The sequence below is a fragment of the Eptesicus fuscus genome, chromosome 25, assembly GCF_027574615.1.
Source record: "Eptesicus fuscus isolate TK198812 chromosome 25, DD_ASM_mEF_20220401, whole genome shotgun sequence".
NCBI lineage: Eukaryota > Metazoa > Chordata > Mammalia > Chiroptera > Vespertilionidae > Eptesicus > Eptesicus fuscus.
The window spans coordinates 9,211,410-9,237,656 of NC_072497.1; the positions used below are offsets into that span (position 1 = coordinate 9,211,410).

The 26,247-nt window shown below is 47.4% G+C and overlaps 1 protein-coding gene across 7 annotated transcripts in view; it reads left to right on the forward strand.

Annotated features, from left to right (window-relative positions):
- The window catches only part of AKAP13 (A-kinase anchoring protein 13), a 184,106-nt gene that overhangs the window by 113,848 nt on the left and 44,011 nt on the right, over positions 1-26,247 (forward strand). For 4 of the 7 annotated variants that reach the window (XM_028132592.2, XM_054713359.1, XM_054713358.1 and 1 more), the window contains 6 exons: positions 10,067-10,142; positions 13,871-14,007; positions 18,063-18,433; positions 19,384-19,437; positions 23,329-23,394; positions 25,069-25,261. In XM_028132592.2, coding sequence (XP_027988393.2) covers positions 10,067-10,142; positions 13,871-14,007; positions 18,063-18,433; positions 19,384-19,437; positions 23,329-23,394; positions 25,069-25,261 — 897 coding nt within the window. Of the gene's footprint in view, positions 1-3,279; positions 3,873-10,066; positions 10,143-13,870; positions 14,008-18,062; positions 18,434-19,383; positions 19,438-23,328; positions 23,395-25,068; positions 25,262-26,247 lie in introns of those variants that run through there. The other 3 variants (XM_028132596.2, XM_028132597.2, XM_054713362.1) reach the window with 3 other exon arrangements.

Below are 26,247 nucleotides of genomic sequence, written 5' to 3' on the forward strand. Positions count from 1 at the left end.
GTTCCTGCAGAGACTAAATGAGTCACTGGTGAGTCACTTAACCAGGGCCCCGTCGTATGCTGCTGTTCTGTTTACTGGCCTTGAGCATTCTGTTTGGAGCCACAGCACACCCACTAGGTGGCGCCCTAACGCAGAACCGACTGTGGGACTCAGGGCTCTGCCCCATCTGGAACAAAAGGAGCCAAATAGAGGAGCCCTTTAGGAAGGTTAAATAATTCGGGTAAGGGGTTAGATCTTGTCGTTGAACAAACCAGGAGAGAATTTAATTCTTGAACAGAAATGCTATAAATTATAATGCATAAAACATTGTTATTCATTTTCTGGAATTTTAAGAACATATGTCGAGCCTGTGGTCTGAACAGACTAAAAGCACTGGTTCTTCTTTTGAGGAATTTGGAAGCCCTTGTTGCGGATAGACTAAGGTGACCAGATCGTCCCGCTTTTTAACAATTTGTCCCGCGTTCCACGGCGTTTTAAGAAAGTCCCTATTTTTGGAAAGAATGGGACGCGGGACAAATTGTTAAAAATCGGGACTGTCCCGCCAAAAGTGGGATGATCTGGTCACCTTAGGATAGAAGGACACAGAGAGAAGGAGGTATAATTAATCTTGTAAATAACTACTATTGTAAATAATACATAGATTATTACATAATTACAAGTTCCCGAAATTAAAGGAAAAAGGGAACATTCTCAAAATGAAAATCTGTAACTCTCGGCTCTAGTTTGGATTTGAAGTGATTGGTTGCGGCGTTTCAAAATTCTAACAGAATAACTGTTTAGCGGGTCCAGATGTTTTTGATTAAAACTTGGAATTGTCACCATCAGCAGCAAAAGCACAGGACTATGGAGTCTGTCTCCTGTTGGGGAGTGTTGATCCGATCCAGAGGGGAGAGAAAAACAGACTCTTCCCCACCCAGGGCATTTCTGCTCCAAGAAGGAACAGAATACGTAAAGACGAGTCCAGATCATTGAAATACGTTTAAGTGTCCAGAAAAAGTAAGAAATCTCCATTCGCAGCAGGTAGCACAAAGCCAGCAGACAGTCAGAAATTAAAAAGGTTCATCTATATGTCTCAAAACAGCAATCTGGGCCATTTCAGATAATTATATTATTTTGAAGCAGATTCCTCTCTAATTATATAAACTTCTTGAGGACAAACCTTGTTATTTATTTTGTTTGCCTTCACTGCACGGCACAAAATAGCTGTTAAATCAGTATAGATTATGTACATTGATGTCAATAGAGGAGGCTGGGCATAGAAAGGCTTTATTGTGATTAAAGCATCTGGTCCCTAGAGAGATGCCTGGGAACCTTGGAAGCAGGAAACATTCGAATCTAATTAAAACAGAAGGGAGCGGCGGAGAGGAATAAACCATATTGAGGACAGAGGGGAGGCAGCTCTGTGTGCATATGGGGAGGGGAAAGAGTGCTGAATTATAGCTTGGCGAAAGCTCGTACAGAAAAGATAATAAATTATTACATTTTCCATACACTACAGCCTAAAGGATCTTTCCGTTTGTGCCGTAGGTCACATAGTTTCAGAGTGTTTGTGAATTGCTGACCAGGTTCGCATCCTTTCGGTAATAAGCCTGAGCAAGAATTTTATTTACAGCTTTTAATCTTCCCCCAATCATCGTGTTTCCACTGGTTCCCATCGTCACTGTGATGAGCAGCGCCCCTTGCTCACTGTCCGTGTTGCGACCGTCACGGAGTCAAGGCTCCTGGGGCACGTGGGGAGGGAGGCTGTCTGCTCTCCCGAAGCAGTGAGGGCGGCAGTGAGGCTGGGGGACCGGGGCTTGGAGTGGCTGTAGCTGCAGCTGTGAGTTAGCATGGAGATGGAGAATGCTTGCATTATAACCGGCCGCCTCCCTGTCCTTTGAGCTAGTTAACAAGTGAATGCCTGGCCTGGGGAAATGGTGACTCATCAGACGTCTCTTCCCCCTGTACATACAGTTCCTGAAAAAACCCGTCTCTTCCCCCTGTACATACAGTTCCTGAAAAAACCCCGTCTCCAGCTCTGTTTGCCATATCCATGGTGTTAAGTCTCTTTTCTTCCTTGCTGTTGTGGCATTTGAACCCCCTCATTCACACCCTCCAGGTCCAGCTAGGACACCTGGCCAGTTGAGGAAAGTCAGGCTAATGCCCCGGAGACAAATCTATTTCTTTCTTTCTTCACTCTTTCTCCCTTTGCTTCCCCCAGTTCCTCCTCCCTTCCTCCTTTCTCTCCAAATCATTTTCAACCTCAGTGAGGGAATGTCTGGAGTGAGAGAGTGAATTCTGGACGAGGTCTGGCCCGGAGAAGGTTCCAACGGGTGGGGCTAACGAGTCTCAAATAGTACAAAACAGGCAAATGCGGTAGCAGCCGTGCACAGGGCTGCACAGGGCTCCATGCATGTGAACGGGCGCTCTGAAGGCAGAGAAGCCCCAGCCAGGTGACTTCCTTCGGCACAAAGAGTGTTGCCACACGTCCCCATTCATTTTCCTGCTTTCCTCTGTCATTCTCTTTAAAGCCCCCTTCTGCCCATCGACCCCCTCAAAACATAACAAAATAAAAAGCTGAACTCTCGGTGATTTTTAAACCTTGCCGGACACCTTCGTGGCCACTTCTGGATCCTAGAGAAACCACCCTGAAATGTTTGGCTCACATTTTTCTCGCGTGAAATCATTGCCTTGCATTTGGCAAGGAGCCGCTCCAGTGTGCGCCCTGGGTAGTTTCAATTTTCTGTACGTGGTGGAGAGATAGGCGTGTTGCACATGATGGTGGTGGTCAGGGTGACACCCCCGCCCTTCATTCCCCTCCTGCCCTGGCATCAAAGCATCTGGGCCGCCCGACAGAGCCAGTTCAGAGGGGCCAGTTGGAGGAGGAGGAGGAGGAAGCGGCTGGAAAAGGAAGCCTTGTTTTCCTCTCCTTCCTTCGCGGGTGAATCATGCTCCCACCGCTGCAATTAGGTTTTCGAGCCTCCAAGGCTGCTGGTGCGGAGCTGAAAGGGCAAGTCTTGACGTCCCTGTGAGTGAGGAGAAGGGGGGCATGCTGGGCTTGGGCAGGGCCAGCGCCCTAAAGGGGAGGGGGGAGGAGGGGCCTTTTCCTCCTTCTCTGCTGTCATTACATATTTTCAACTTAAATCAGAACCCAGCCCTGCTGCCTGGGAGCAGACACGGACCTGAAAGGCTCTGGGCTTCAGACAGGCTCTCCAAGCTTCTGCTTTTTTCTTCCATAAAGAAAATTTTATTTTCCTGTCTCTCTTTATTTTTTTTGTTTTTAAAGAAAGAACAGTTTAATGGGATTTTTTTTAATGCCGTCCCTTTGCAATAGAGTTGTCTTCCCTTTTTTTCTCTTTTTCTGACAAAGTACCTACTGGATTTTTATTGCTTGCTTTCGTCTCTTCCCCCACGTGCGTCGGCCATTATGCTCAGCCAGTTCATTCTTAATTTTTCTACTGGAGTTATCACCAGTGATGGAAACAGCGTGTGCTTCTCTTTCAGCCAAGATCTGCATAAAGTATAGCACCAGGAGGCATGTATTGTTTATATTATGAATTATAAACTCATTATTCCAGTGCTCCGGAGTTGTCAGAAAGTTCTGGGTCAGTTCAAGGAAGTGGATTCCGCCGGGTTTCTGTTGAGTTCGTTTCTGACCCGGTGAGGGCTCTGCACAGAGCGCTGTGTGGAAGGCCGGGTCCCCTGCAGCTCACCCCCGGGGAGGAGCTTGGAACTCTGGACTGGCGGAGGGCGCTGGTCCCCAAGCCACCCCCGGGCACATCGGCACTGTTCCTCTCTCCGCGCTGGTCAGAATGTATGAGCGGCACAAGCGGCGCTACAGCCTGTGTGACATCTCCAAGGTGGACAGGACTGTGGACGTGGTGCTGCTGAAGGTAAGGCCACCCGTTCCCACCTCTCGGGCTCTGTCCTCTGGAATCCCAGAGCCGCGCCCTGGCCACCTGCAGGGAGCAGGGCTGAGGAGTATGTGTGCGGGTGGGGGGGTCCGGTTGGCGATTTTAGGATTCTTAAAGGAATATCTGGTCCTAGCTGAGCTGGTTTTGCGTCGGCCCGCGGACTTGAAGGGTCCCAGGTTTAATTCTGGTCAAAGTTATGTACCTCAGTTGCAGGCTAAACCCCCCGTGAGTGTAGGAGGTAACGAATCGACGTATCTTTCTCTCATCAATGTTTCTCTCTCTGTGTCTCTCCTGCTCCCTTCCACTCTTTCTAAAAATAAAAAAATAAAAAATCAATGGGAAAAATATCCTTGGGTGAGGATTAATAAAATAATAAAGGACTATCTGAATGAGCAGTGAGCCACTTACTGTTTAAATGTCACTGTACCTGCTTCAGAATGCATTCTTACTCCCAGGAGAACCTCCTATTCTTGGAAATCTCAAAGGGAGAGATTCCTCCTTAGAGTTGCTCTTTCCTGCGATGTCTGTCTGTCCCTCCGTCCCTGTCATCGCTGCCCCCTCACCGCCCACCCGGCCCCCATCTGTCTGGGCATCTTTCTCCAGCTGCCTCTGTCTCCGCGTCTCTCTGTCTTTTGTCGGAGCCTTTTCTGTGGCTCCTGCCATCGCTTCACTCACAACTCCTTGAAAGGTCCTCCGATCAGTGTATTTACCAGGTGGCGAGGTGGTGCTTTGGCTGGGCTGACTGCTTCTCAGGTCCAGCCTAGACTGTTGATGGCTGTGTTTGTTTGCTCAGTGTGAGGTGTCTAAGCAGGATGGGGGCGGAGCCTCTGGGTGGCTAATTGCTCACAGAAGGCATCCTGGGATCTAAAATTAGTAAGGACCGCTCCAGTCAGAAGTTGGGAGTCTGGGAATATTGGGTGACTTATGGCGTGCTTATTGGAAGGTTAGCGGTGTTCTGGCAAAAGCAGGGGAAATTGGAAGCCTCCCAAGTGGCTCAGAGATGCCGAACGGAACCTCAGTTCCCAAACTTGTGTGAGTGCGGAGCTGGGAAGTCCAGGCAAAGCGGTAATGCATTGCCCGGGTCCAGGAAATCGTGGAGCTATTCTATTGATTTATCAAGTCAGTCCGTTGCTTGAGGCACCCTCATTGTTTCATTGGTCCATTGAGGCCAATAATGGGCCCAGAAGAATCGACAGGAGCCAGTGAAATGCCACACTGGACGAGGGGCTGGGACAGGAGTGTGATGGTGTCATCGTCCCTCTGTCCTCGCTACCAGGTGGTGGTTTGACCTGCCAGGCCTAGCCTGGGAGCAGCTGGTCACTTGGCATTTTGAAGTTGCTCCAAGATAGTATTCATTTTAGTTTCTGTGAAATGGGATTTCCTTTATGAAATCATACTCATGTTTTAAAACGTTTGCCCTCAGATACTTGGGAGAGCCTAGTGTTTAGGACCTTTATATGGTTGACTCTCCGTGATTTTACATGTCTGGGGGGAGGGAGGAGGGAAAAGGACAAGAGGAAGGGGAGATAGAGCTCAGTCTCACAGGAACATCATACATTTAAAAAATGCTAAAATGTGAGGAACTCTGTGCTCGACCTGGGCGTGGAAACCTTTATATGGAGCAAAATCACAGGCTTACTGGCCTCAGAGGCGATTTTACAGTTTCATTTTTTTTAAATATTTGCATTGATTTCAGAGAGGAAGGGAGAGGGAGAGAGAGAAATATCAATGATGAGAGAGAGTCATGGACCGGCTGTCTCCTGCACTCCTCACACTGGGGATGGAGCCCACAACCCGGGCATGTGCCCTGACTGGGAATCGAACCATGACCTCCTGGTTCATAGGTCGATGCTCAACCACTGTGCCATGCCTGCTGGGCAAACCCTATTTTAGATCAAGATCCTTCTCAGGTGATGACATTAAAAAAATAAAAAAAACTGATCCCTACAGGCTAAGAATATGCCTGTTACACCAAGGGGAAGGTGTTTTAGAAAGCCCGAACAGCAAGTAAAGGCCCCGCAGTGGGAGGGAGCTGGCTGGGCCACGTGACAGGAGCATCCTGAGTAAGTGGGGAGCAGCAGGGAGCTGGAGGCGGAGTGGGGACCTGGCAAAGCAAGGTCTTGACAGCCATGGTGAGGAATCGGCTTTGTTTGGATACAGCCCTTCTCAGTTTATGTTGACGCAGGATCTTCTGACTCTGTGGGCATCTGTTGGGCTGTCGTGGTAGTCCGGGCACGATAAATGGTTTCGTGGTCACAGTGAGAAGAAGTGGATGGATAGGAGACACAGGCGTTCAGTTTTTACATTCCCAGTCTCGTTTTACTCACGGAAAAACAGATTCCCATAGTCCGTCATTTTCTGAAGGTCCCATGGCTCATACCCAATAGCTGGTAGGATGCAGCCCCAGAACCGATTGCTTTCAAAGTCCGTGTTTGTTCTTGCTATCCCAGACCTTTTCTCTGAGGCGACCAGTCCTTGTATCACATGAATATGCATGTCAGTTGTTATTTCCATGTTTAAATGCATACCTTTTCTGTCTTCGACCTTTCATGTGGGGAGAAGTCCTGGAAGCTGCACCACCACTTCTTTCTCAGGACAGCGCCTCATGTTGGGCAGGTGCACCAGCTCTTACACTTGCAGCTTCGCACACACGTTGTAGCAGATTCTCCCCGTAATTCTTAAAAAATTATTCAGAAGTGCTCTCCAATTATCTTCCATTTTGAATTTCAGTATCTTTAATCAGTGTTTTTTTTAAAAATAATGGTATTGGGTATACTTCAGATCTCAAGTGATCATGTGTATGTTTGCAATCCACTTTTATCTGTGGAAGTTTGCTTTTCATACTGAGGAGCTTGAAATTTTTTCGTATGTTCACTAGACATTTCTAAGCACTCAGAGCACTGTCCCGGATTCAGATTAACTACTTGGTAAGGCCCTGGCTGGCATGGTTCAGTGGTTAGAGCGTCAGCCCTCACATGGAAGAGTTTCATTCCCGGTCAAGGGCATGCACCTGGGTTGCAGGTTCCATCCGACCCTCACTCCCAAGTGGGGCGTATGCAGGAGACAACCAATCGATGTGTCTCTCTTCTGTTTCTCTCCTCCTCCCTCCCTCCTTTCCGCTCTCTCTGAAAAGCAATGGGAAAAAATATCCTTGGGTGAGGATTAACAACAACAATAAAAATACTAGGTATTTGCTAATTGAATGAGTTAATCTTTTAAGATTTGTTAAGTGTGGATTCATAAGCATCACTTTATATAAACTCTGTTTAGTTACTGATAAGGTATACACATCACAGAGATGAAGTATGACAATAATAATAAAATTGAGATTTTGAGCCCAGCATTTTGGTATTACACATTTACAGCTCCAGTCCCTTCCATTGGCATCCTAACACTCCACTGTAGGTTAGCTTCAAAATTCCCATCCTTATGTACCCACACTTGTTGGCTTATTCTGCACTCTGGTCTCTCTCCCCTTTGTCAGGTCTGTATAGTTTCAGGGTAGTTCTTCTGCATCGGCCTTAGATTTCCCTGAGGCTACGTGCATTGGTCTTTATCGTCACGTCAGCTCTTGTTCCCATCATCAACCCCAACACCCCAAATCTTACTTCCTTTCTGAATCCCCCCTAAATAATAACACATAAGCTGGTAGTATCCTTGTCACCTCCCCCTGGGTCCCCCATCCAAGTCTACACACACACACATTCCTCCTCCTCCCTGTGTGACAGTCCTTTGGTTACTCTCCTAATGCACATGACCTTGGGCTCCTGGGGTAAATGGTTGGCATTTATAAATCACATGCTCAAACTGGGATGTGTAATAATTTTAATTGTTAGCAGAATCCCCTGGGTATCTGCATGCCTCTTTTCCTCAACTCCTTTAGTTAGCTAGTGAATGACAGGAGCTTTCGCCCAATGCAGTTCAGTAGCTGACTCATGATAAGCCTTCCTGAGGCCATTCTCAACACAAGAGGACAGCAAGGATCAGAAACTTGGCAGAACTAGCATCCCAAAAAGAAGAGGGTCAGAACCGAGGATTAACTGGTGATTGAACCGATGTCGTGCGGGGGCCACTTCTGTTCTGCTATAATTTTGGGTACTGTTTTCTCACGTGTTTGATGAGCATACTTTGTAGCTGGTGATTAACACTTTGTAACCAGTAACTCAGAGTTTCAGGTGGCTGGCTGAAAGATTTGCAACCACGTTTTGTTTGCACTGGATGAAAGCGGTTACAGCGGATCCCCTCCTCCCTATTCGTGATGTTCGAGGCCACTTGACCTCACAGCTAAAGCCGAAAGAGTAGTTTGTCTTTAACGCCAGTGTTATTTCCCAGAGAAATGTGCATGCTTGGAAAGCTGGCTTGCTCTAAGAGACTTGCACATGGTCTTTAATGAAAGATTCGGGGGCTGAGGACTGAAGATAGCCACGGCATCTGCTCCGTGACAGTCTGATTCCCTGAAAAGACTGACTCAGGTGTTGGCTCCCATGTCCGGATGGTGGGTTTTGCTTCCTTTTGTTCAGAGTTGGAGCTCTGGCTGGATCTCCTGAGACAGTTGCAGAGGAAGTCAATACGGGCAAGGGCTGGGAAGGCTGGGTGTGACCGTGGGCTGTGTTATTAGGATGTTCGGATATAAACAGTAGCAGACGCACTGCCAAAAACAAAAGCCAGCTCCCTCTGCGCTGAAAATATGTACAGCTCTATTTTCAGACTGATGGGAACACAGCGTGGGTGTGGGTTACGTAATCGCAAGGGGTCCCAGGGAGTGAAAAATAACGCGTGGGCGGGGTTGGGGCGAGGGTTCTGGCATTTCTTCGGAAGCAACTTCTCTTACCCATGTGGCACACGCACCAGAACTCAGGATGTTGAATACCTGCAGTGGCCATGACCTTTTTGTCATGGAGACGATATGAACAAAAGACTAACTTTGTTTTTTTAATTTAAAGATTCATGAATGTTGCCAGAGCCAGAAACTCTGTTTTGGTGACTTATCCCTCCAAAAGTTAACGGATATTTAATGGCCAAGTTTCTGTTTTCCTCATTTTGAACTACTTGCTCAAAAATTTGTGAATAATCTTGAACTATTCCTTCCTCGGCCCATTCAGTCTGTTGCCGATTCTGTATTTGCCTCATGGCTAATAGATTCTAGCAGGGAAAAATCTGGATAGAGGGGATCATCACCATCTTTGTTTTTCTCTTAAAACTCAAGTTATTAGTAGTCTCAACACTGTTGTTTTTTTCTGTTGTGTCTCCTAATCCTAATTTGGTCATCAGAATCTTCGTCTCAGAGCTGGCTAAGAAGGGTGTTGGTAGTACAAAGAACTGGCTTATTTGTTAATGTAAAAACCCCAGTCTCAGAGGCCACCTTTTGGAAAGGAGACTAACATGACAACAGATGTGCTATATGTATGTACTCAGAGCCATTCTTCGTTCCTGCTTCTACACCTTGGGGCTTTTATGCTCCTCAAACACATCTAAGGACAAGGTCTCTAATCTGGGTTATAATGATATGCAGTCAAGTCGTCCATAGTATTTCTTTGTTATCTTTTCAGTGTCTATATAGGTTCTGTGATAATGTCCCCCTTTAATTTCTGATACTGGTAATTTGTAACTTTTGTTCTTGCTTGGCCTAGCTAGAGTTTTATCAATATCATTGATCTTTTCAAGGAAATCACCTTTTGATTTTTATTGATTTTATTGTTTCTCTCTTTTCTACTGCATTGATTTCTGCGAAATCTGATCTATCTCCCATGCACACTCCAAAAGAATGTGTTCTGTTATTATTGCGGGAAGTGCTCTGTATGATTGTTAGATCAAATTGGTTGATAATGTCTTTCAAGTTTTCTGTGTCCTTACGGATTTTATGTCTACTTGTTTTAGCAGTTACGGAGAGAGGAGTGTTAAAATCTCTAATGGTTATTTAAAAATTATATTAGACTTAATAAAAATGACTTATATGCCTAAGTTTTATCAAAAATCTCCCCAGAGCATTAATTATCGATTGCCTTGTGTGTATTGTGTACAGGTATTTTTGTCTTAAAATAATTTTACCCACTTTGCAGTAAAGTTTTAAAGAAAAAGGTGGGAGTGATGGAGCAGTGTGTGCACTTGCACAGCTGGAAAAGCGCCCCAGCTCGCCCCACCGTGTGAAACTCAGTCTGCTCTTCCTCCTCCAGATAAACCGGGAAAGCTGGTGCACGATTGAGCCGTGTGCTGACGCAGCCTCCCTCTTGGCTCCCACGCAGAGCCCAGGTAAGCAGGGGTTCCCCCCCCCGGTTTGCTTGAGCCCCTGTGTCCACAATGCACCTGTTCCAGAGCCACCAACACCACATCGTTCGGTTTAGAGATCTGTTCTTCCTCAGCGTGATAGACAATAACATAATAAAATTCCTCAATCCAGTAAAACTATCAATACATATTGTGAAGGACTAAATCTGTGGCTCTCAATCTTGGCTCCACATTGGAAGTATCTTGGCAGGGTTGAGCGATGGGGGCACGGGCAAAAAGGTGAAGGGGATCGAGAGGTGCAGCCTTACAGTTACAAGGTAAGTGAGTCATGGGGGCGTAATGGACAGCATAGGGAAGACGGTCAGTGATACCGCGACAACTTGGTACCGCGACCGATGGTTACTGGAGTTCTCATGGTGATCGCTGTGTAAGGAATATAAATATCAGATCACTGTGTTGTATATGTGAAACGAATATAATAGTTTATGTCAACTGTAATTAAAAATAGCTTCACATTCCAGAATGAAAAATTTTTTAAAAAGTATCTTGGGAGCGTTAAGGTACACGGATGCCTGGGTCCTACCCTGAGATTCTGATTTACTTGCTCTAGGGGGTGTGGCCTGGGGATCACACTCTTTCAAAGCTCCTTTGGTCGCTCCCCCGTGCAGCCAGCCATTAAGAACCGTAAACTGTGGAAGTATTGTCAGGAACTGAGTCTTTCCCTAAGTGCTCAGAAGGTCTCAGGAACAGCACACGAGGGTGTAATGCGCTTAGGGCCTGGCTTGGTAATAACACAGCACGTGGCTGTGGTTAGTTACGAGTCCCGGGCTGTTTACCCAGGCGTAGCCACTAATTCACAGTGACGAAGGCACGTTCCCTCATGTCGCTGTGCCCCATTGTCTCTGACCTCCCGAGCATCACCAGCTTTTCTTTTTTTAAAAATATATTTTTATTGCTTTTTTACAAAGAGAAAGAGAGAGGGATAGAGAGCCAGAAACATCGATGAGAGAGAAACATCGATCAGCTGCCTCCTGCACACCCCCTACTGGGTATGTGCCCGCAACCAAGGTACATGCCCTTGACCGGAATCGAACCCGGGACCTTTGAGTCCGCAGGCCGATGCTCTATCCACTGAGCCAAACCGGTTTCGGCATCACCAGCTTTTCTTACCGGGTGTCATCCGAATGCCATGGTGTCATCTGTAACCCATTGCCTGTCCCTGCAGCTGCCACGAACACTGGCTGATTACATTCTGGCCTCTTAAGTCTACATTACCCCCCAACACTTCGGTTTACCTTTCCAAGTTTTAATAACCTGCTTTAAAAACTACAGAGGCGTCATTTACAGGCCTTTCTAGAAACCATTTGGCTGTGGTTGTACTGCATAGTCTTACATTTAAAGACGCACTTCAGCCCGGCCTGCATGGCTCAGTGGTTGAGCATCAGCCTGTGAACCAGGAGGTCACGGTTCGATTCCGGGCACATGCCGGGGTTGTGGGCTCGATCCCCAGTGTGGGGAGTGCAGGAGGCGGCCAGTCCATGATTCTCTCTCATCATTGATGTTTCTTTTCTGTCCCTCTCTTCCTCTCTCTGAAGTCCATAAAAATGTATTTAAAAAAACCACACAAACTTTTAAAGACGAACTTCAAATCCTCTTTCTCCAGAGGGTTTTCCTACTGATTCTCACCTCTGAGTTCACTCCAAAGAAAGTGTTGGAAACAGACGTGCAAAATGTTTTTCTCTCCTTTTGTCACACGTGGAGAAAGCGGTTAAACGGTATTAACAGGCTGTAGTTGGGTTTAGGGCCTCCGCATGTTGTAAGATTGACCCTGTTCACATGCAGCTGAAACGTCCCGGTCCAGCCCCTTAGAATCTTTTATCTAAAAGTTCCCCCTTACTTTATTCCATAAGCTGTCCGGGGCTTTTTCTAAAAGTGTAATCATTCCCAGCCACCCAAGCGATGAACTGTCTGTCTGTCCTGTGGAGGGGGAATGAGGTGGCCTCACACTCTGAATATTCACAGGGGCTTCTCCATGTGCTGTAGTTTCATTACTTGTTTAAAGAAACGATCTTGAATTTTGTTGACCCCCCTCCTACTCCAACCCCGAACATACCCCTTTGGTGTGTTTAAACTTCAGTTTAACAAAATCCAACATCTGGTTTGTGCTTCTGAACTTCAGGCGTGAGGTTTTTTACTTCCAGGCATAGTTTTTTTGGTGAGTTCTAGGCAGGTTTCCTTCTTTTGCTTCATGAGCACAGCTCAGGGCAGCAGTAGTGTTAAACCAAATGAGAGAATATCTTTTAAAGCCACTCTGTATATTTTTTAAATTCTGGGAAAGTAAATGCAAGAAAGCACCGTGCTGAGCCCAGTGAGTGCTGCTGGAATGTTCCGACCCTACCCTACCCCAACTATCATTTGTTGGCATACATATAATCTTATACCCAGGTGACTAGATAGCGTCTTTAAAAGCACACGTTTGGCTAGCTGTGAAAGAGCTAATGGCTCAGGACACAGAAGTCGGTGACATTTGTGGAAGGGTCATAAAACGGGTCTGGCCCACCTCCCGGCCCCCTGACTGCAGGCTTCTCGAGTCACACGTTACAGGTCAGTGAAGCCCTAACTTGGTTAGGCATGCTGAGCACACGCCTGATGTGTGCTGAGGGGCAGGGCTCCGATGGCTGTATATGTAAATCATTTCTAACTGTCGCTACAGCTATTTCAGGGGGCTCCCCATCACCCCATGTCACGGGCGTGGAATTGGGGACTTGAGGGGTTAAGTGGCTTCATTAGGAAGGGGACACGCAGGAAGAAAGGAAAGATTTTATTCAATTTGACAATTTACCACACATGTGAGATGGGGTGTGGGTTAGCTTGCCTTTAACCCTCCCTCCCCCCATTTGTGGGGTTTCATAACGGCTTAAAGTCCTTTCCTATCCTTCCTCCCTGTTCCCCTGCTCTGCCCCCTCCCCGGCTCAGCCGGCACCAGCACCTCCCACAGCGAAGCCCTCGCCGTGGCCGCCTGGGCCAGCGTCCCTGCGGTGCGGAGCTCTGTTCTGGGGGGCAGTTGCTGCGGGGGCTGCCCTGGGTCCTCCCGTGGCTTTTCCATTAGAATGGCCAGGGCTGGTGCTTTCCAGGCCGGAGCTGGGACGTGCTCTGTTAGGCTGCCAGCTGGCCTGCCGGGGCTCAGCACAGGGGCTGGGACAGCCCTTCTCTTCCTGGCCAGCCCCCCATTTTCCCTCGGCCACGGGACGGGGTTTTTGATTTTTCCACGGGTGGAAAGGGAAAGGAGTGGAAAGCTCACACCCACCCGCTCCACCCAAGGTACCATACTCTCTGAAGTGTGTGTGTGTGTGTGTGTGTGTGTGTGTGTGTGTGTGTGGCGGGGCACTCCAGAAGACCCGTGATTTTTGTTTTTTCTTATTGATTTCAGAGACAATGGGAGAGGGCGAGAGAGAAACATCAGTGATGAGAGAGAATCATGGATCAGCTACCTCTTGCACACCCCCTACTGGGGATGGAGCCCGCGACCCAAGCACGTGCCCTGACCAGGAATGGAACTGTGACCTCCTGGTTCATAGTCGATGCTGAACCCCTGGGCCCCACTGGCCGGGCGACACAACATCTTGTTACTTTAGGAGGCTCAGCCCATTGCTTGGCCGCCCCGTTTAGTGAAGCCCCGCGCCCCCTGGTCTGACTGCTGGGAGGAAAAGAAACGGACTTTTTAACGTATTGATTGAATCCGCCTTTTTCAGAATGTGAGAACTTCCTGGACGTCGGGCTGGGCCGGGAGTGTGCCCCCACACAAGGCGACCTTAAAAGAGAATCCGGGAGTGACTCCGACCTCTTCCACTCGCCCAGTGAGGACGTGGACAGCATCGTCTTCTCCAAGGTACGCCTGTGGCTTCGCCGAGTGGCGCCTGGCGGGCCTCTCTCTGGCTCTGCTGCGGTCCCTGCCGGAGCAGTGTCGGGGTCCCTCAGAGAAGGGGGCGCCAGGACCCCAGGGGCTTCGGACAAGGCATCGGCCCCTTTATTTTCTGCAGCATCATGGCAAGAACTGGAAGTGAATGGAATCAGATGACAATGAGTCCTTGTCAGTGGGCAGGAAGGACCGCGGCCCCGGCTGCATGATGTCATGTGTATAAACTAACCACAGAGTCATTCTGATTAATGTGCTTAGGCCTGGAGCTCACTGCGGAGCTGGGTGATGTCAAGCGGCTTAATTGGAACTTTCTAGATCTCTGCTAGGGAGTCCAGGCTTTCTCTGTGAAAAGCCTAGCCCAGCCACATGAATCACCTCGTGTTTTTCTTATAATTTGAGGCCCTTTAAGGGTGGAGGTGGCTTCCTTTTTTTTTTTTTTGCACCTAGTTGCATCGAGTTCTGCTTTGCTTCCTAAGAAAACCAGAGGCCTTTCCCGCGGCAGGGTCGGCACCGGCCGCCAACTCTGTGCCCCGCAGGAGGCTGTCTTAGCAGCGGGGGGGGGGGGGGCAGGCGAGGCCGCTGTGAAGGCGCCTGTGTGACGGTTCCTGGTGACTTCGGGGCAGTGACGGGAGCCGTTGTGCAGTGGGTAGATACATTCTCCAGGCCCGCGTGGTGGTGCCGTTGCAGAGTTATGATAGAAGCATGGAGACTTGCCCGGCTGGCATGGCTCAGTGATGGAGCGTCAACCTATGAACCAGGAGGTCACGGTTCTATTCCTGGTCTGGGAAAATGCCTGGGTTGTGGGCTCGATCCCCAGTAGGGGGCGTGCAGGGGGCGGCCATCCACGATCTCTCTCATCATTGATGTTTCTCTCACTCTCTCCCTCTCCCTTCCTCTCTGAAATGAAAAAAAGAAAAAGAATGGAGGCTTTAAGGTTCTGGGGTTCTGGTCCACAACGTATTCCAGCCTCTGTGAGTGACCTTCAGACACTCTCACTGCTGCCCGAGCGGCCCTGCGTCCATTTGGCCTTCCCTGACTTTCCTCCTGGCTCCTTTCCCGTTGCCCCGCATCTTCTCCAGGGGCTTGCAAAGATTTATGGAGCTCCAGGGTTCCTGTCGTTGCTCAGAGTGGATGGTTGACTCGAGAGTGTGTCAAGTAAAAATTCCACATACTTGGGAAGGTCTGTAGTTTTCTGAAGTTATTTAGGAAGAGGGAAACCAGTAGCATTAACACACACACACACACACACACCAAAAAAACACACAAAAACACACAACAGAATTTGGATAATGTTCACTATAATCTTGAGGTTTTAATTATAAGGACTTCTAAAGTCTCCTCCACCTGTATAACCAGTCTCCTCCCCCCCCCCCCCCCCCCCCCCCACACACACACACACACACACACAATCTCTCCGGAATGCCATTCTGGAGATGCTGATCTTTGAAAATAAATTGCTTTTGTCTGAGATAAATATATTAGATAATATCTCTACGTTCCAGTTTTAAGTTTGAATCATCGCTAGTCCCTGATTGGTGTCATGGATACGCACGTGTTCTGTTAAACGTTTCTGTGTGCAGTAAAACCCTGATAACAATGGAAAAGTCTTCGCTCCTAGTGCATGGCACTTCCCTGGATGTCACCGTCTCTACAGAAGGGTAGTTATTTCTGCTCCCTAAATTGAAGGATTTTCCTAGCTACGCAGAATTAGCATCTGATATGTTTTACCTGCTTTTCAAACTGCCAAAAGCATTTATAAGATTGTTCACACCAATGGCCAGTGCTAGATTTAGTTTTTTTCAGGATGACCAGATAGGTACAATTTAAAAAAAAAATTTTTTTTTTTATTGATTTCAGAGTGGAAGGGAGAGGGAGAGCTAGAAATAACAATGATGAGAGAGTCATTGATCAGCTGCCTCCTACAGGCTCCACACTGGGGATCGAGCCCACAACCCAGGCATGCGCCCCGAGCAGGAATTCATCCGTGCCCTCCTGGTTCCTAGGCTGACGCTCAACCGCTGAGCCACGCCGGCCCTGCGATACAATTTTTACTCCCCAAATTGTCTTCCCTGGTTTCACAGCCGAGCCCTCAGGAAAGCAGGAGGGCGGTGCGCTTCTCAGCTGGCCCTGCTCGCACTGGAATGTCCAGTGGCCTCGGAGACCTGTGGGTTCTTCCTCTTCATGGACCCACTCCCAGGGTGTGCCCAGGAGAGGTTTTGTGACAAATGTTTTCTCTGGCATTATTAAGACCAAGGCTTTGCGTGTGGACAGAAAGGAGAGAGGCAGACTGATACTTACAGAGTACTTACTATTCACTGGGCACTGAATTTTTTTAAATGTGTGATCTCATTTCACGATCCCAGCAGCGTTATGTGGTGGGTGGTTTTATCCTCTGAGTCCTGAGGAAATAGAGGCTCTGATGGGTAAAGTTTACTCAGAATTACTCCGCTGGCAACAGAATTGAGATTTGTTCCTAGACCTGACTCTAAAATTTGTTTATTTTTATCTCCCAACACCGGCTTTAATAGCCACTGATTTACATAGAAGCACAGCCATGGCAGACAGCCCATCCGCTACTTAAAAGTCCTCGGTGGTCATCCCCTTGTGTGCTGCCACAGCAGGCTGTCCCCGAGTTCCTTCCCAGGCTCCAGGCCCCTTCGCCTCCCTCCTCTGAAATACAATCTGTGGGAGAGCCATTGCGACATCTTTAATGCGAACCATGCGTGTGCGTTAGGTCACTTCCTGCAGCCTCAGTGTGACTGGCCTCACAGAGGCCCCTCTAACAGCCTGCCGTGTTTGTCACAGACTTTATATCCCATTCAGTCTGCCGCCTGCGAAATAGTGTGACTTTTGGGTGATTGTTATGAGCTTCATGTGTATTCTCCCCCCCCCCACCCCACCCCCCATCATTTTATAAAAGACTCTATTGCCCAGATGGATTATTTTATGTACAGTTTGGCCTGATAATACTTAGCCAATTCTCAGTGAAGTGAGAAAAAAGAATAGATTTCTTTCTTTTTTTTTTAAGTATATATTTTTATTGATTTTAGAGAGAGGAAGGGACAGGGATAGAGAGATAGAAACATCAGTGAAAGAGAAACATCATCAGTTGGCTGCCTCCTGCACAGCCTCTATTGGGGATTGAGTCTGCAACCCAGGCATGTGCCCTGACTGGCAATCGAACCCAGTGACCTCTTGGTTCCTAGATCAATGCTTAACCGTTGAGCCACACTGACCAGGCATAGAGTTCTTATATTTAAGAATTGGTGGCCAGAATTTGGGCATTTATGGAAGATTCTAGGTGGGCTCATTACCTCACACTTTTCCAAAAGACCACTAAAAGCAATCACAGAATTGCTTTTGGAATGTTAGCCTCATCACATCATCCCTGTAGTCAAGCAGACAACCTTGTTGTTAGGTAAGGCTTCTGAGAATTGAACCTAATAGGATCTCAGTTTAGCATTTCATACAGCAGAAACCCAGAGACAGGGTTCCCTTCGTTTCAGTTGGGGTGTTGACGGAAGGAACTGACCTGAGTTAGAAAGGGACAGTTCATGGGCTTCTAGTCTAGTATCCCAGTAAGAGGGCGGAAAGAGCATAGACCCTAGACCATCCCTTTACTGGAGGCCATTTAATCAGCTGTGATCACGCTTTAAAAAAGAAATCTCGGCCCTGACCGGTGTGGCTCAGTGGATAGTGCGTCGGCCTGCGGATTGAAGGGTCCCAGGTTCAATTCCGGTCAAGGGCATGTACCTTGGTTGCGGGCACATCCCCAGTAGTGGGTATGCAAGAGGCAGCTCATCGATGTATCTAACTCTCTATCCCTCTCCCTTCCTCTCTGTAAAAATAAATAAAATTAAAAATATATGTGTGTGTGTGTGTGTGTGTGTGTGTGTGAGAAATCGCTGTTGAAGCCAATTGCAATCTGCCCATCCTCCCACCATGAAGCCACCGGCTCGATCAGGAATAGCAGGCTGTCTTCTTGGTTCTGCTCTTCAACCACATATGCTTCCTCCCCATTGCAGCCCGAGGAAGAGCAGTCGGTCTGTGACATCACCGGATCCAGTTCTTCCACCGACGACACCGCTTCCCTGGACCGACACTCTTCGCATGGCAGCGATGTGTCCCTCCCCCAGATACCAGCTTTGCACAGGTCCCGAGACCAGCGGTCCCTCGACGGCCTCTACAGCCACGGGGCGGGAGCCGAGGGGCGCGAGAGTGAGAGCGACCCTGCCGGCTCCGGTGAGATGGAGGAGGAGGAGATGGACAGCATCACCGAAGTGCCCGCCAGCTGCTCCGTGCTGAGGAGCTCCATGCGCTCTCTGTCCCCTTTCCGGAGGCACAGCTGGGGTCCCGGCAAGAATGCAGCCAGCGACGGAGAAATGAACCACCGGAGGTGAGGGCCCGGGCTGCTGGCTTAGTCTCTCTGTCTGCTTGTTTTGAGAATTTCTGCTTCGGTGCTATCGGTGGTGAAAGATTGAATACCTAAATTACATAAAAAGCAATTTCTGAAAGCTTTTCTTTTTAGCTGTATTCATGCTGTACCTTTTTTTTTTTCTTCTTTAAAGCATTCACACCAATAGAAAACATAAGGGTGTAGGAAAAGATTCTTACAGCCAGACATTCTTGTCTTAGATGGCAACAGTGTCAAGAAATGCGTGTTTGCTTTATACATAAATCATTTTTCTTTATAGCCCACTGTGCATCCCTTTGCCATGACCTTGATTTCAGAGCTGGATGGGACTTTATGGATCATTGAGCTCAGATGAGGAAATTGAAGCTCAGATTAAATGATTTGCCCAGGATTACATAGTGATCCTTTGATTGAGCTAAGAGAAGAACCCTATCACCTAAATTATTCATATTTTCAGCCTGTTAATGAGAACCTCCTATTTGAGCTGAGCATTAAGGATTACCCAGCATCACTGCCCCACTGTCTCTGGAGATAATGGGATGGGGTATCACTTTTAATTCGCTTGACAAATGCTCCTGGTACTGCCTGCATACAGTGGAGCCTGGAATTTTAAGTGTGAAGAAAACCCTTTGTAAGTTTTGAATGGCCTTTGTGTCTCCTGATGCTTTTACTTTTTTAATTTAGTAAACCTCATTCCTTATCATCTGATTAACTCCTTGGAGCAAGGAGGGAGCAAAGTTAGCCCTCCACAGAAGTGGCCAGGCCCCTTGGGGTCTGATGTTTTTCTCACTCCACTTTCCTTCATCCTTTACTTCCGGTACTCTTTCTCCTTGGGGATTGTCTCTCTTCCTGGTGTGATGTCTGTATGTTTCATGTGTCTGTGTCCATTTTGTTCCACCTCATCACTGACCTCTCCCACCATTCATTTTCAGTTCAATGCGAGTTCTTGGGGATGTTGTCAGGAGACCTCCCATTCATAGGAGAAGGTACAGAGTTCACTCACTCGTTGGACTAACCATGTTGCCTCTGAGCGTATACTAACCAGCATCTCGTTACTCTGCTTACTCCAAGGTTAAACCGCTGTTTTCAAATAATGTCACATCTGCTTCAGGCAAATAAAATACAGGAACTTAATTGCTGATGCCCATTCCATATGAAATGGTTTCTTGAATCTGAGATTTTGATAATAGGGTCTCCCCAACTTTCTCAAACAGAACAGTTTGAAGACTTGTTGACGTTGTGCCTCTAATGAATCTGAGGGAGGAGGGTTTTTTTTCTTTTCAAAAAAGAGGGGGCGGGGGGGAAGGGGCGGGATGGAGAAGAACCAGAAATACCTGCTTAATACAAAGTTTAAAAGTATTAAATTAAGGCCTTAAAATAGTTTCAACACATTTTTAAAATTTTTTTTCATTTATTGATTGATTTCAGAGAGGAAGGGAGAGGGAAAGAGAGAGAGAAACATCAATGATGAGAGAGAACCATTGATTGGCTGCTTCCTGCATGCCCCTTTTTGGGGATCGAGCCCGAAACCCAGGCATATGCCCTGACTGGGAATCGCACCGTGACTTTTCCTGGGTCATGGGCCAACACTCAACCACTGAGCCAGGCCAGCCGGGCATAAAGAGGTGTTGTTAGCATTAGCTGAAGGTGTTTGTGGGAAGCAGGCAAATGGTGATCTTGCCCACTGTGTCTTTCAAGTGGCTGCTCCCTTGCACTCCAGAGTTAAGTGCAAAATTGAGCTCAAATACAAATATTCTCATGAATCTCAGATAACCATGACTCCGGTGAAGGTTTTCTTCAGCGGAACGGGTCATAGGTCATGTCGGGCTCCCTATGGAAGCTCTGTAATCGGAACTTACTGAAACCACGCACTTGAAGACCCTGGAGGATGGCAGGTTGCTGGGTGCCGTCCAAGTTGGCAAATAGTTCCAGCCGTCCCGGCATTCAGTGACAGCCTCGCCCTGAGTCATATTCTGTGGGAAGAAGCCGAGGCATACTTTTAAGTTTTGTATTAAGCCTTAACTAGTAAAATTGAAACATTCCAACAAGTATTCCGAGAGATATCTGTAATGTCAACAATGAACAATATATTTTTTAAAAAGATGGGGGAGAAGAATAGGGATTTTTTAAAATCTAGGACTTTCTAATTTGGAAACAAAGCCCAAGAACCAGTAAATGTACCCCCCACCACCTGAGGAATCGGGAATGTTAGGTGCTCTCAGAAATGCCCTTCTTTGTGGAGGTGTTTGCTGCTGCGGGAAGGCCATGTCCCTCTGTCTGTCTGCCTGTGGCCATCCGTCCTCTTCACCTTCCATTTCATCCCAGTCTCTCACGTACCATTTCCGAGAGGAAAGGGATGTTTAAATCTGCAGAAGGAGATGATTTCTATACAATAAAGTTATATATGTAATTTGTAAGTTGGTAATGTATGCTCAGTTACTGACTAACCACATCGTGTTATTAATAAGTTGGATATTTAGATGTAATATGCCTCTTTATTAACAGTTTGGAGATTTGCAATTAAGTTAACAATTTTTAAGAATCTGAGTCTCGTGTTTGCTTGAAAACTACATGGAGGCTCCCTTCTCCTCACGCCAGTGCGTTACAGTCAGTCTGACCTCGCTCTCCAGGCTAGCGGTGTGCCCAGCTGCGTATGTCTGCTTTCTGCTTCCCACCTGGGACCTTCGTACAATCACTTTAATCTGATTTAGAGTGTTTTACAATGGAAAGTATTTAAAAATTATATTAATATTAAAGATTTTTACTTTTAGAAGGGCCATAGGGGTAGCTCTTATATTTTCCTCCCCTCCTCTCCTCTCCTCTCCTCTCTCAAAAACCCCCATTCGTCAACCAAAGAAAGTTATTAGGTGGATAGTAGATTCTCCCTTATCCACGGGGGATATGTACCAAGACCCCCAGTGGATAGTACCAAACCCTACATATACTGTTTTTTCCATATGTACCTATGATAAAGTTTAATTTATAACTTAAGCACAGTAAGAGATTAACAACAACTAATACTAAAACGGAACAGTTACAGCCATGTTTTGTCATAGAAGTGATGGGACTGGCTTGAGGCCATCATTAAGTAAACGGGGTAACTTGGACACGAGTCCTGTGATACCTGGGCAGGCAGGCTGGTGACCGAGGTGGCTGCTGAGGAGCTGACTAAGCGGCGGGGAGCGAGGACAGCGCGGGAAGCTGCACAGGGATGATGCAGCTGCGGGTGGGAGATGGGGTGGTGAGACATTCTGTCACACTGCTCAGACAGACACGTGCTTTACAACTCATTATTTGTTTATTTCTGGGGTTTCCTGTTGAATATTTTTAGGCGCTGGTAACTGAAACCTTAGAAAACAAAACCACTGCTAAGGGGCTACTGAGTTCAAGATGTGAGGGCCTTTGGGTGTCTGCTGGGCTTCCCATTTCCAAGATTCAGGAGGGAGCTGAGTAGTTTCACTGCTGTCCCTCTTCCGAAAACAAAGGCATGTCACAGAGAACTTGAAGCCCAAATTATAGCAGTTTATTTTTATTCATTTATTTATTTTTTATTGATTTCAGAGAGGAGGGGGAGCTAGAAACCTCAGTGATGAGAGTCACTGATCAGCAGTGCCTCCTGCACGCCCCCTACTGGGGATGGAGCCCGCAACCCAGGCATGTGCCCTGATCAGGAATCGAACCGTGACCTCCTGGTTCATGGGTCCACGCTCAGCCACTGAGCCAGTCCGGCAGGGCGATTGCAGTTTATTTTTAAATGATAGCTTTTGTTAATAAAAGATCCTGACCTGTTGGTGCAGTTCCCTTTACAGAGTAACTGATATTTTGAATTGATTATTTTCTAGCTGATTATATTTAGCCTTTTCAACCTGGAATATTGCCTGTCCCTGCTGCTTGACAATAAACATCAGTGCTTAGATAATCAAGGAAGTAGATGAACCAAATGGATTTTTAAATTTTTGTATGAAAATTAAAAAGACAAATTCCTGAATATGATATAACCCCTTTAAAAGAATACCTTCGTGCCCAGCTGGGTATGGCTCAGCAGTTGAGCATCAACCCAGGAACCAAGAGGTCACCAGTTTGATTCCCAATCAAGGCACATGCCCAGGTTGCAGGCTTGGTCCCTAGTGTGGGGTGTGCAGTAGGCAGCCGATCAATGACTCTCTCATCATTGATGTTTCTCTCTCTCCTACTCCCTTCCTCTCTGAAATCAATAAGAATATATTTTAAAAAAAGAATTCCTTTATTATTAAAATGCGAGGAAATGTGACCATTGTTATATGCTTCATCTTTAGCCTAAGAGCCCCCTAGAGTAGGGTTTGAAGATGGATGTGAGTCTTGACTGAGTATCCTTATTCGGCAAGATTTATGAATTGTCTGGTTTAAATGGATCCTTACTGGAAACACTTGAAAAAAACACACGGATGACTCAGTGAGCTGCCACCGCAGTGTAGTCTGTCACTGTTCCTCTTAGTTAAGGCCTGGAGATGCGGGGGTGAGGGAGTGCGGGGGATCCAAGAGACCGTCCCCAGTAACGGAGGCTGAACACCCCCATGGCAGGAGGCCAGCAGGGTGGGCTGTTGGTTCAGGCTTCCCTAGAAGTAGTCGGGTTTCAGATTGGATTGGTCACCCTGTAAAGAGCTCACGTGATCACTCCCAAGACATCCTGTCGATGGACATCAATAGAACAGTTTGTAGATTCCGTGGTTTTTGTTCTGGCCTCTTTCTAAAAGAAAAAATGTTGCGTTTCTAATTTTTGGATGTTCAGATAAATCCACCTGTCTCTAACTATGCCCTTTCTTTTTAAACCCATCACCCCGTCCCTGCTTCCTCTTTCCTCCCTCCGTTTCTATTTCTGTCTCTGATGTCATCCCCAGTATGAGCTGGTGTCCCTCTGGCGTGCAGTGCTCTGCTGCCCTGAGTGCCGACTTTAATTACCGAAGGTATGGTATCATTCCGTGTCCAGCGTCACGGGGGACCAGAGTGTGGCGCGGGCTTTGGCTTGGACTGGCTTCCTGGCTGGATCGCGTCTGCGGCCTGCTTTGTCTGTGCGCGCACTGTCCCGTGGCCTTGCTCTCGGCACCGCTAATCCGGTTGAGGGGCACAGCCAGAAGTCGGATGGTGTGCCCTGCGCATCCCGTTTGTCTCCAGAGGCTGTGACTTGGTGTTTTCTGCAGACTTGTGTCCATGGTGCGCTCGCCCACGTCTCTGTTTTGGTCTTCCCTCATTCCCAGACCCTGGGAATTCCCACTGCCTGACACCAACTCCCACCAATCGCTTTAGATCCCAAATGCAGACTCCGAGGTTCATGTTCTTCTCTTTACTGAGTAGCCACATTTTATTTCTAAAACATTTCCAGGGTTAAGTTTTGTGGGAAGCATAGATCTGGTTTTCTCAGGCTTTCCAAATCACTCACAATAGAAAACTAAATTTCTTCTTCATTAGCCCGTCTTCTTATTCCTGGTATTAAAAAATGGCTTTTCCAAGAGACATTACTCGTACTCGGAGTTAGTCATGATTTCTATTGTCAGATTGAAATAAGGAAAACAAAACTCATTGTTTAATTTACCCACTAGAGAAAACATATGGTTTCAATTCGTAGTAAGTAATTTGTGAAACAAAAAAGCAAATATAAGCCTTTCTGGACTGGCATTTGTGAATTATTTGTAACAATTAACTGTACAGTTTGAGCAGAAAGAACTAAATAGCTCCAGTCTCCCTTCAGATACAGTTCAGCTGCTTATTTGAAGCAGTTTCCTCTGTAGTTGTAACAGATTGAGCCACTCTGACTAGAAACCCAAGTAGGAGAGAGGCTGACCTTTCCCTGCAGCCACCTGCTTCTAGAAAATGCTTTTTACTCTGCAAACCGCAAAATTCTTTACTCCCGGGATCCCATTTTGGATACCAAACCTTGACTTTGCCTCCTCCCCACCCCCCCAACTCCCAGTCACTATCAGGACAAAAAATTAGGGCTCTTAGACTCAGTGGCTTTCAGCTTCTGTTTTTAGGGTGCCCTGTGTGCCTGTCTGCAGCTAACAATCGCAGGGACTGGGGAGCAGTTGTGCGGCCAGGCGCTCCCCGATGAGAACGCTCCGGAGTGGCCCTGGGTTTCCGGGGGTAGATGCCTACCTGTGAAGCTGTAGAGCTCAGCCAGACTGGGGTTGAATGTGTGGTTACGAAGGTCTACCTGATGCCCTCGGCGGCACATCTGAGTCTCCTGTGCCCTCTGGGGTTACTGACGCTCCTTCTCGCTGGGTGCCATTTGGTTATTTGGCATTAGCAGAGTTAGATTCCGGCAAAGGTCATGGGAAAACACGTAAATAAAAGATTCAGTATAGTCTGTCAATATGATCTATTGAAAGAGAATCTGAGAAAATGACCTTAGATGGTCCAGTATTTGAACAGTTGAATGAGGTAAGCAAGTCTACATGCAGTATTCTTTCTCGGCATGCCACGCCTGTGCAGGACAGGGAGGCGGTGCGCATCTGTGCTGGGCCCTGGTACACAGCCTTGATGTGTGGCATGGAAATAGCATACGAGAGAGATACCGCTAAAGGGGCTTGGGCCCCCTCTCCTCCTGAGACTCGGCAGTGGGTGAGACTCCCCTCTGTGTTCAGTTTCAGCCTGGAAGGCTTGGCAGGGGGAGCAGGTGTCGGAAACACGCCATCCTCGTCTCTGGAAGGAAGCTCTGCACACGCCCAAGAGCTCAGGCACCCTTTCGGGGGTGAGGAGCGGGGTGACTCCCTGGTGTCCCTTTCAGAAGAGGATCTGGAATCGGGCCAGAGAGAACACAGGATGTTTGGTCATCAGGTAAGGCTGAAATGCGGACATGTTGCTGATTTGGAAAACCTTCATTTTATTTCCCTAAATATATCCTCATATTAGAAACAAAGAAGGCAATGGGCATGTTAATATGAGGCTAGCAGCTATGAAGACTTACCCCGAATCTAATTCAAAGCCAGATTTTAGCTCGTAACACCAATTAAAGAATATCATTAATCTGCATAGATTTAAATACACCATCAAAGCAAATTATTTTTTTTTTTCGTGAATCCTCACTCGAAGATATTTTTCCATTGATTTTTTTAGAGTGGAAGGGAGGGTGAGAGACAGAGAGAAACATCTGTGTGAGAGAGACAGACACATCAGTTGGCTGCCTTTTGTACGTGCCCGGACCAGGGCACCAGGGCCAGGGATCTAGCCCTCAACCAAGGCACATGCCCTTGATCAGAATCGAACTCAGGCCCCTTCAGTCCCAGGGCTGACGCTCTATCCACTGAGCCAAACCTCTAGGGCAAAGCAACTTTTTAAAAAATTAGGAACGTACCCAGGATATGAAGCCGAGATTTTCCTTCTTTTCCGAGAACTCCTTTCACCACGCCAATAGTGAAGTGAGTCTCGAAAGGTGTTACATAGCATTATCGAATTTCCCAGTTCTCAGAAACGTGTCACAGGCGTCTCCTTCCTGGAAGAAATGCCTTTATCTCCTCACGTGTCTAGGAGAGGACTGTTCTCTCTCCTTCCTGTCGCTGCCTGCTTAGTCTCAGCCCCGATCACCTCTTACTGCCCCCCACGGTGACCCTCTCGAGCGTCCTGTCTTGAAGGTCATGGTTTCCTTGTCTGCCAAACCGAGTGACCTTTATTGTCCTCTCTTCTGACAGCCCCCGGGGGGTTGAGCTGAGAATGTGAATTATGTGCCTGGCTCGCACCTGTGCTGCTCCCAGCGCTCTCCCAGCCTCTGGGCAGAGGAGACTTTTATTGATTTCATTTCTGAGCGGCTTCCAGGACACACCCCC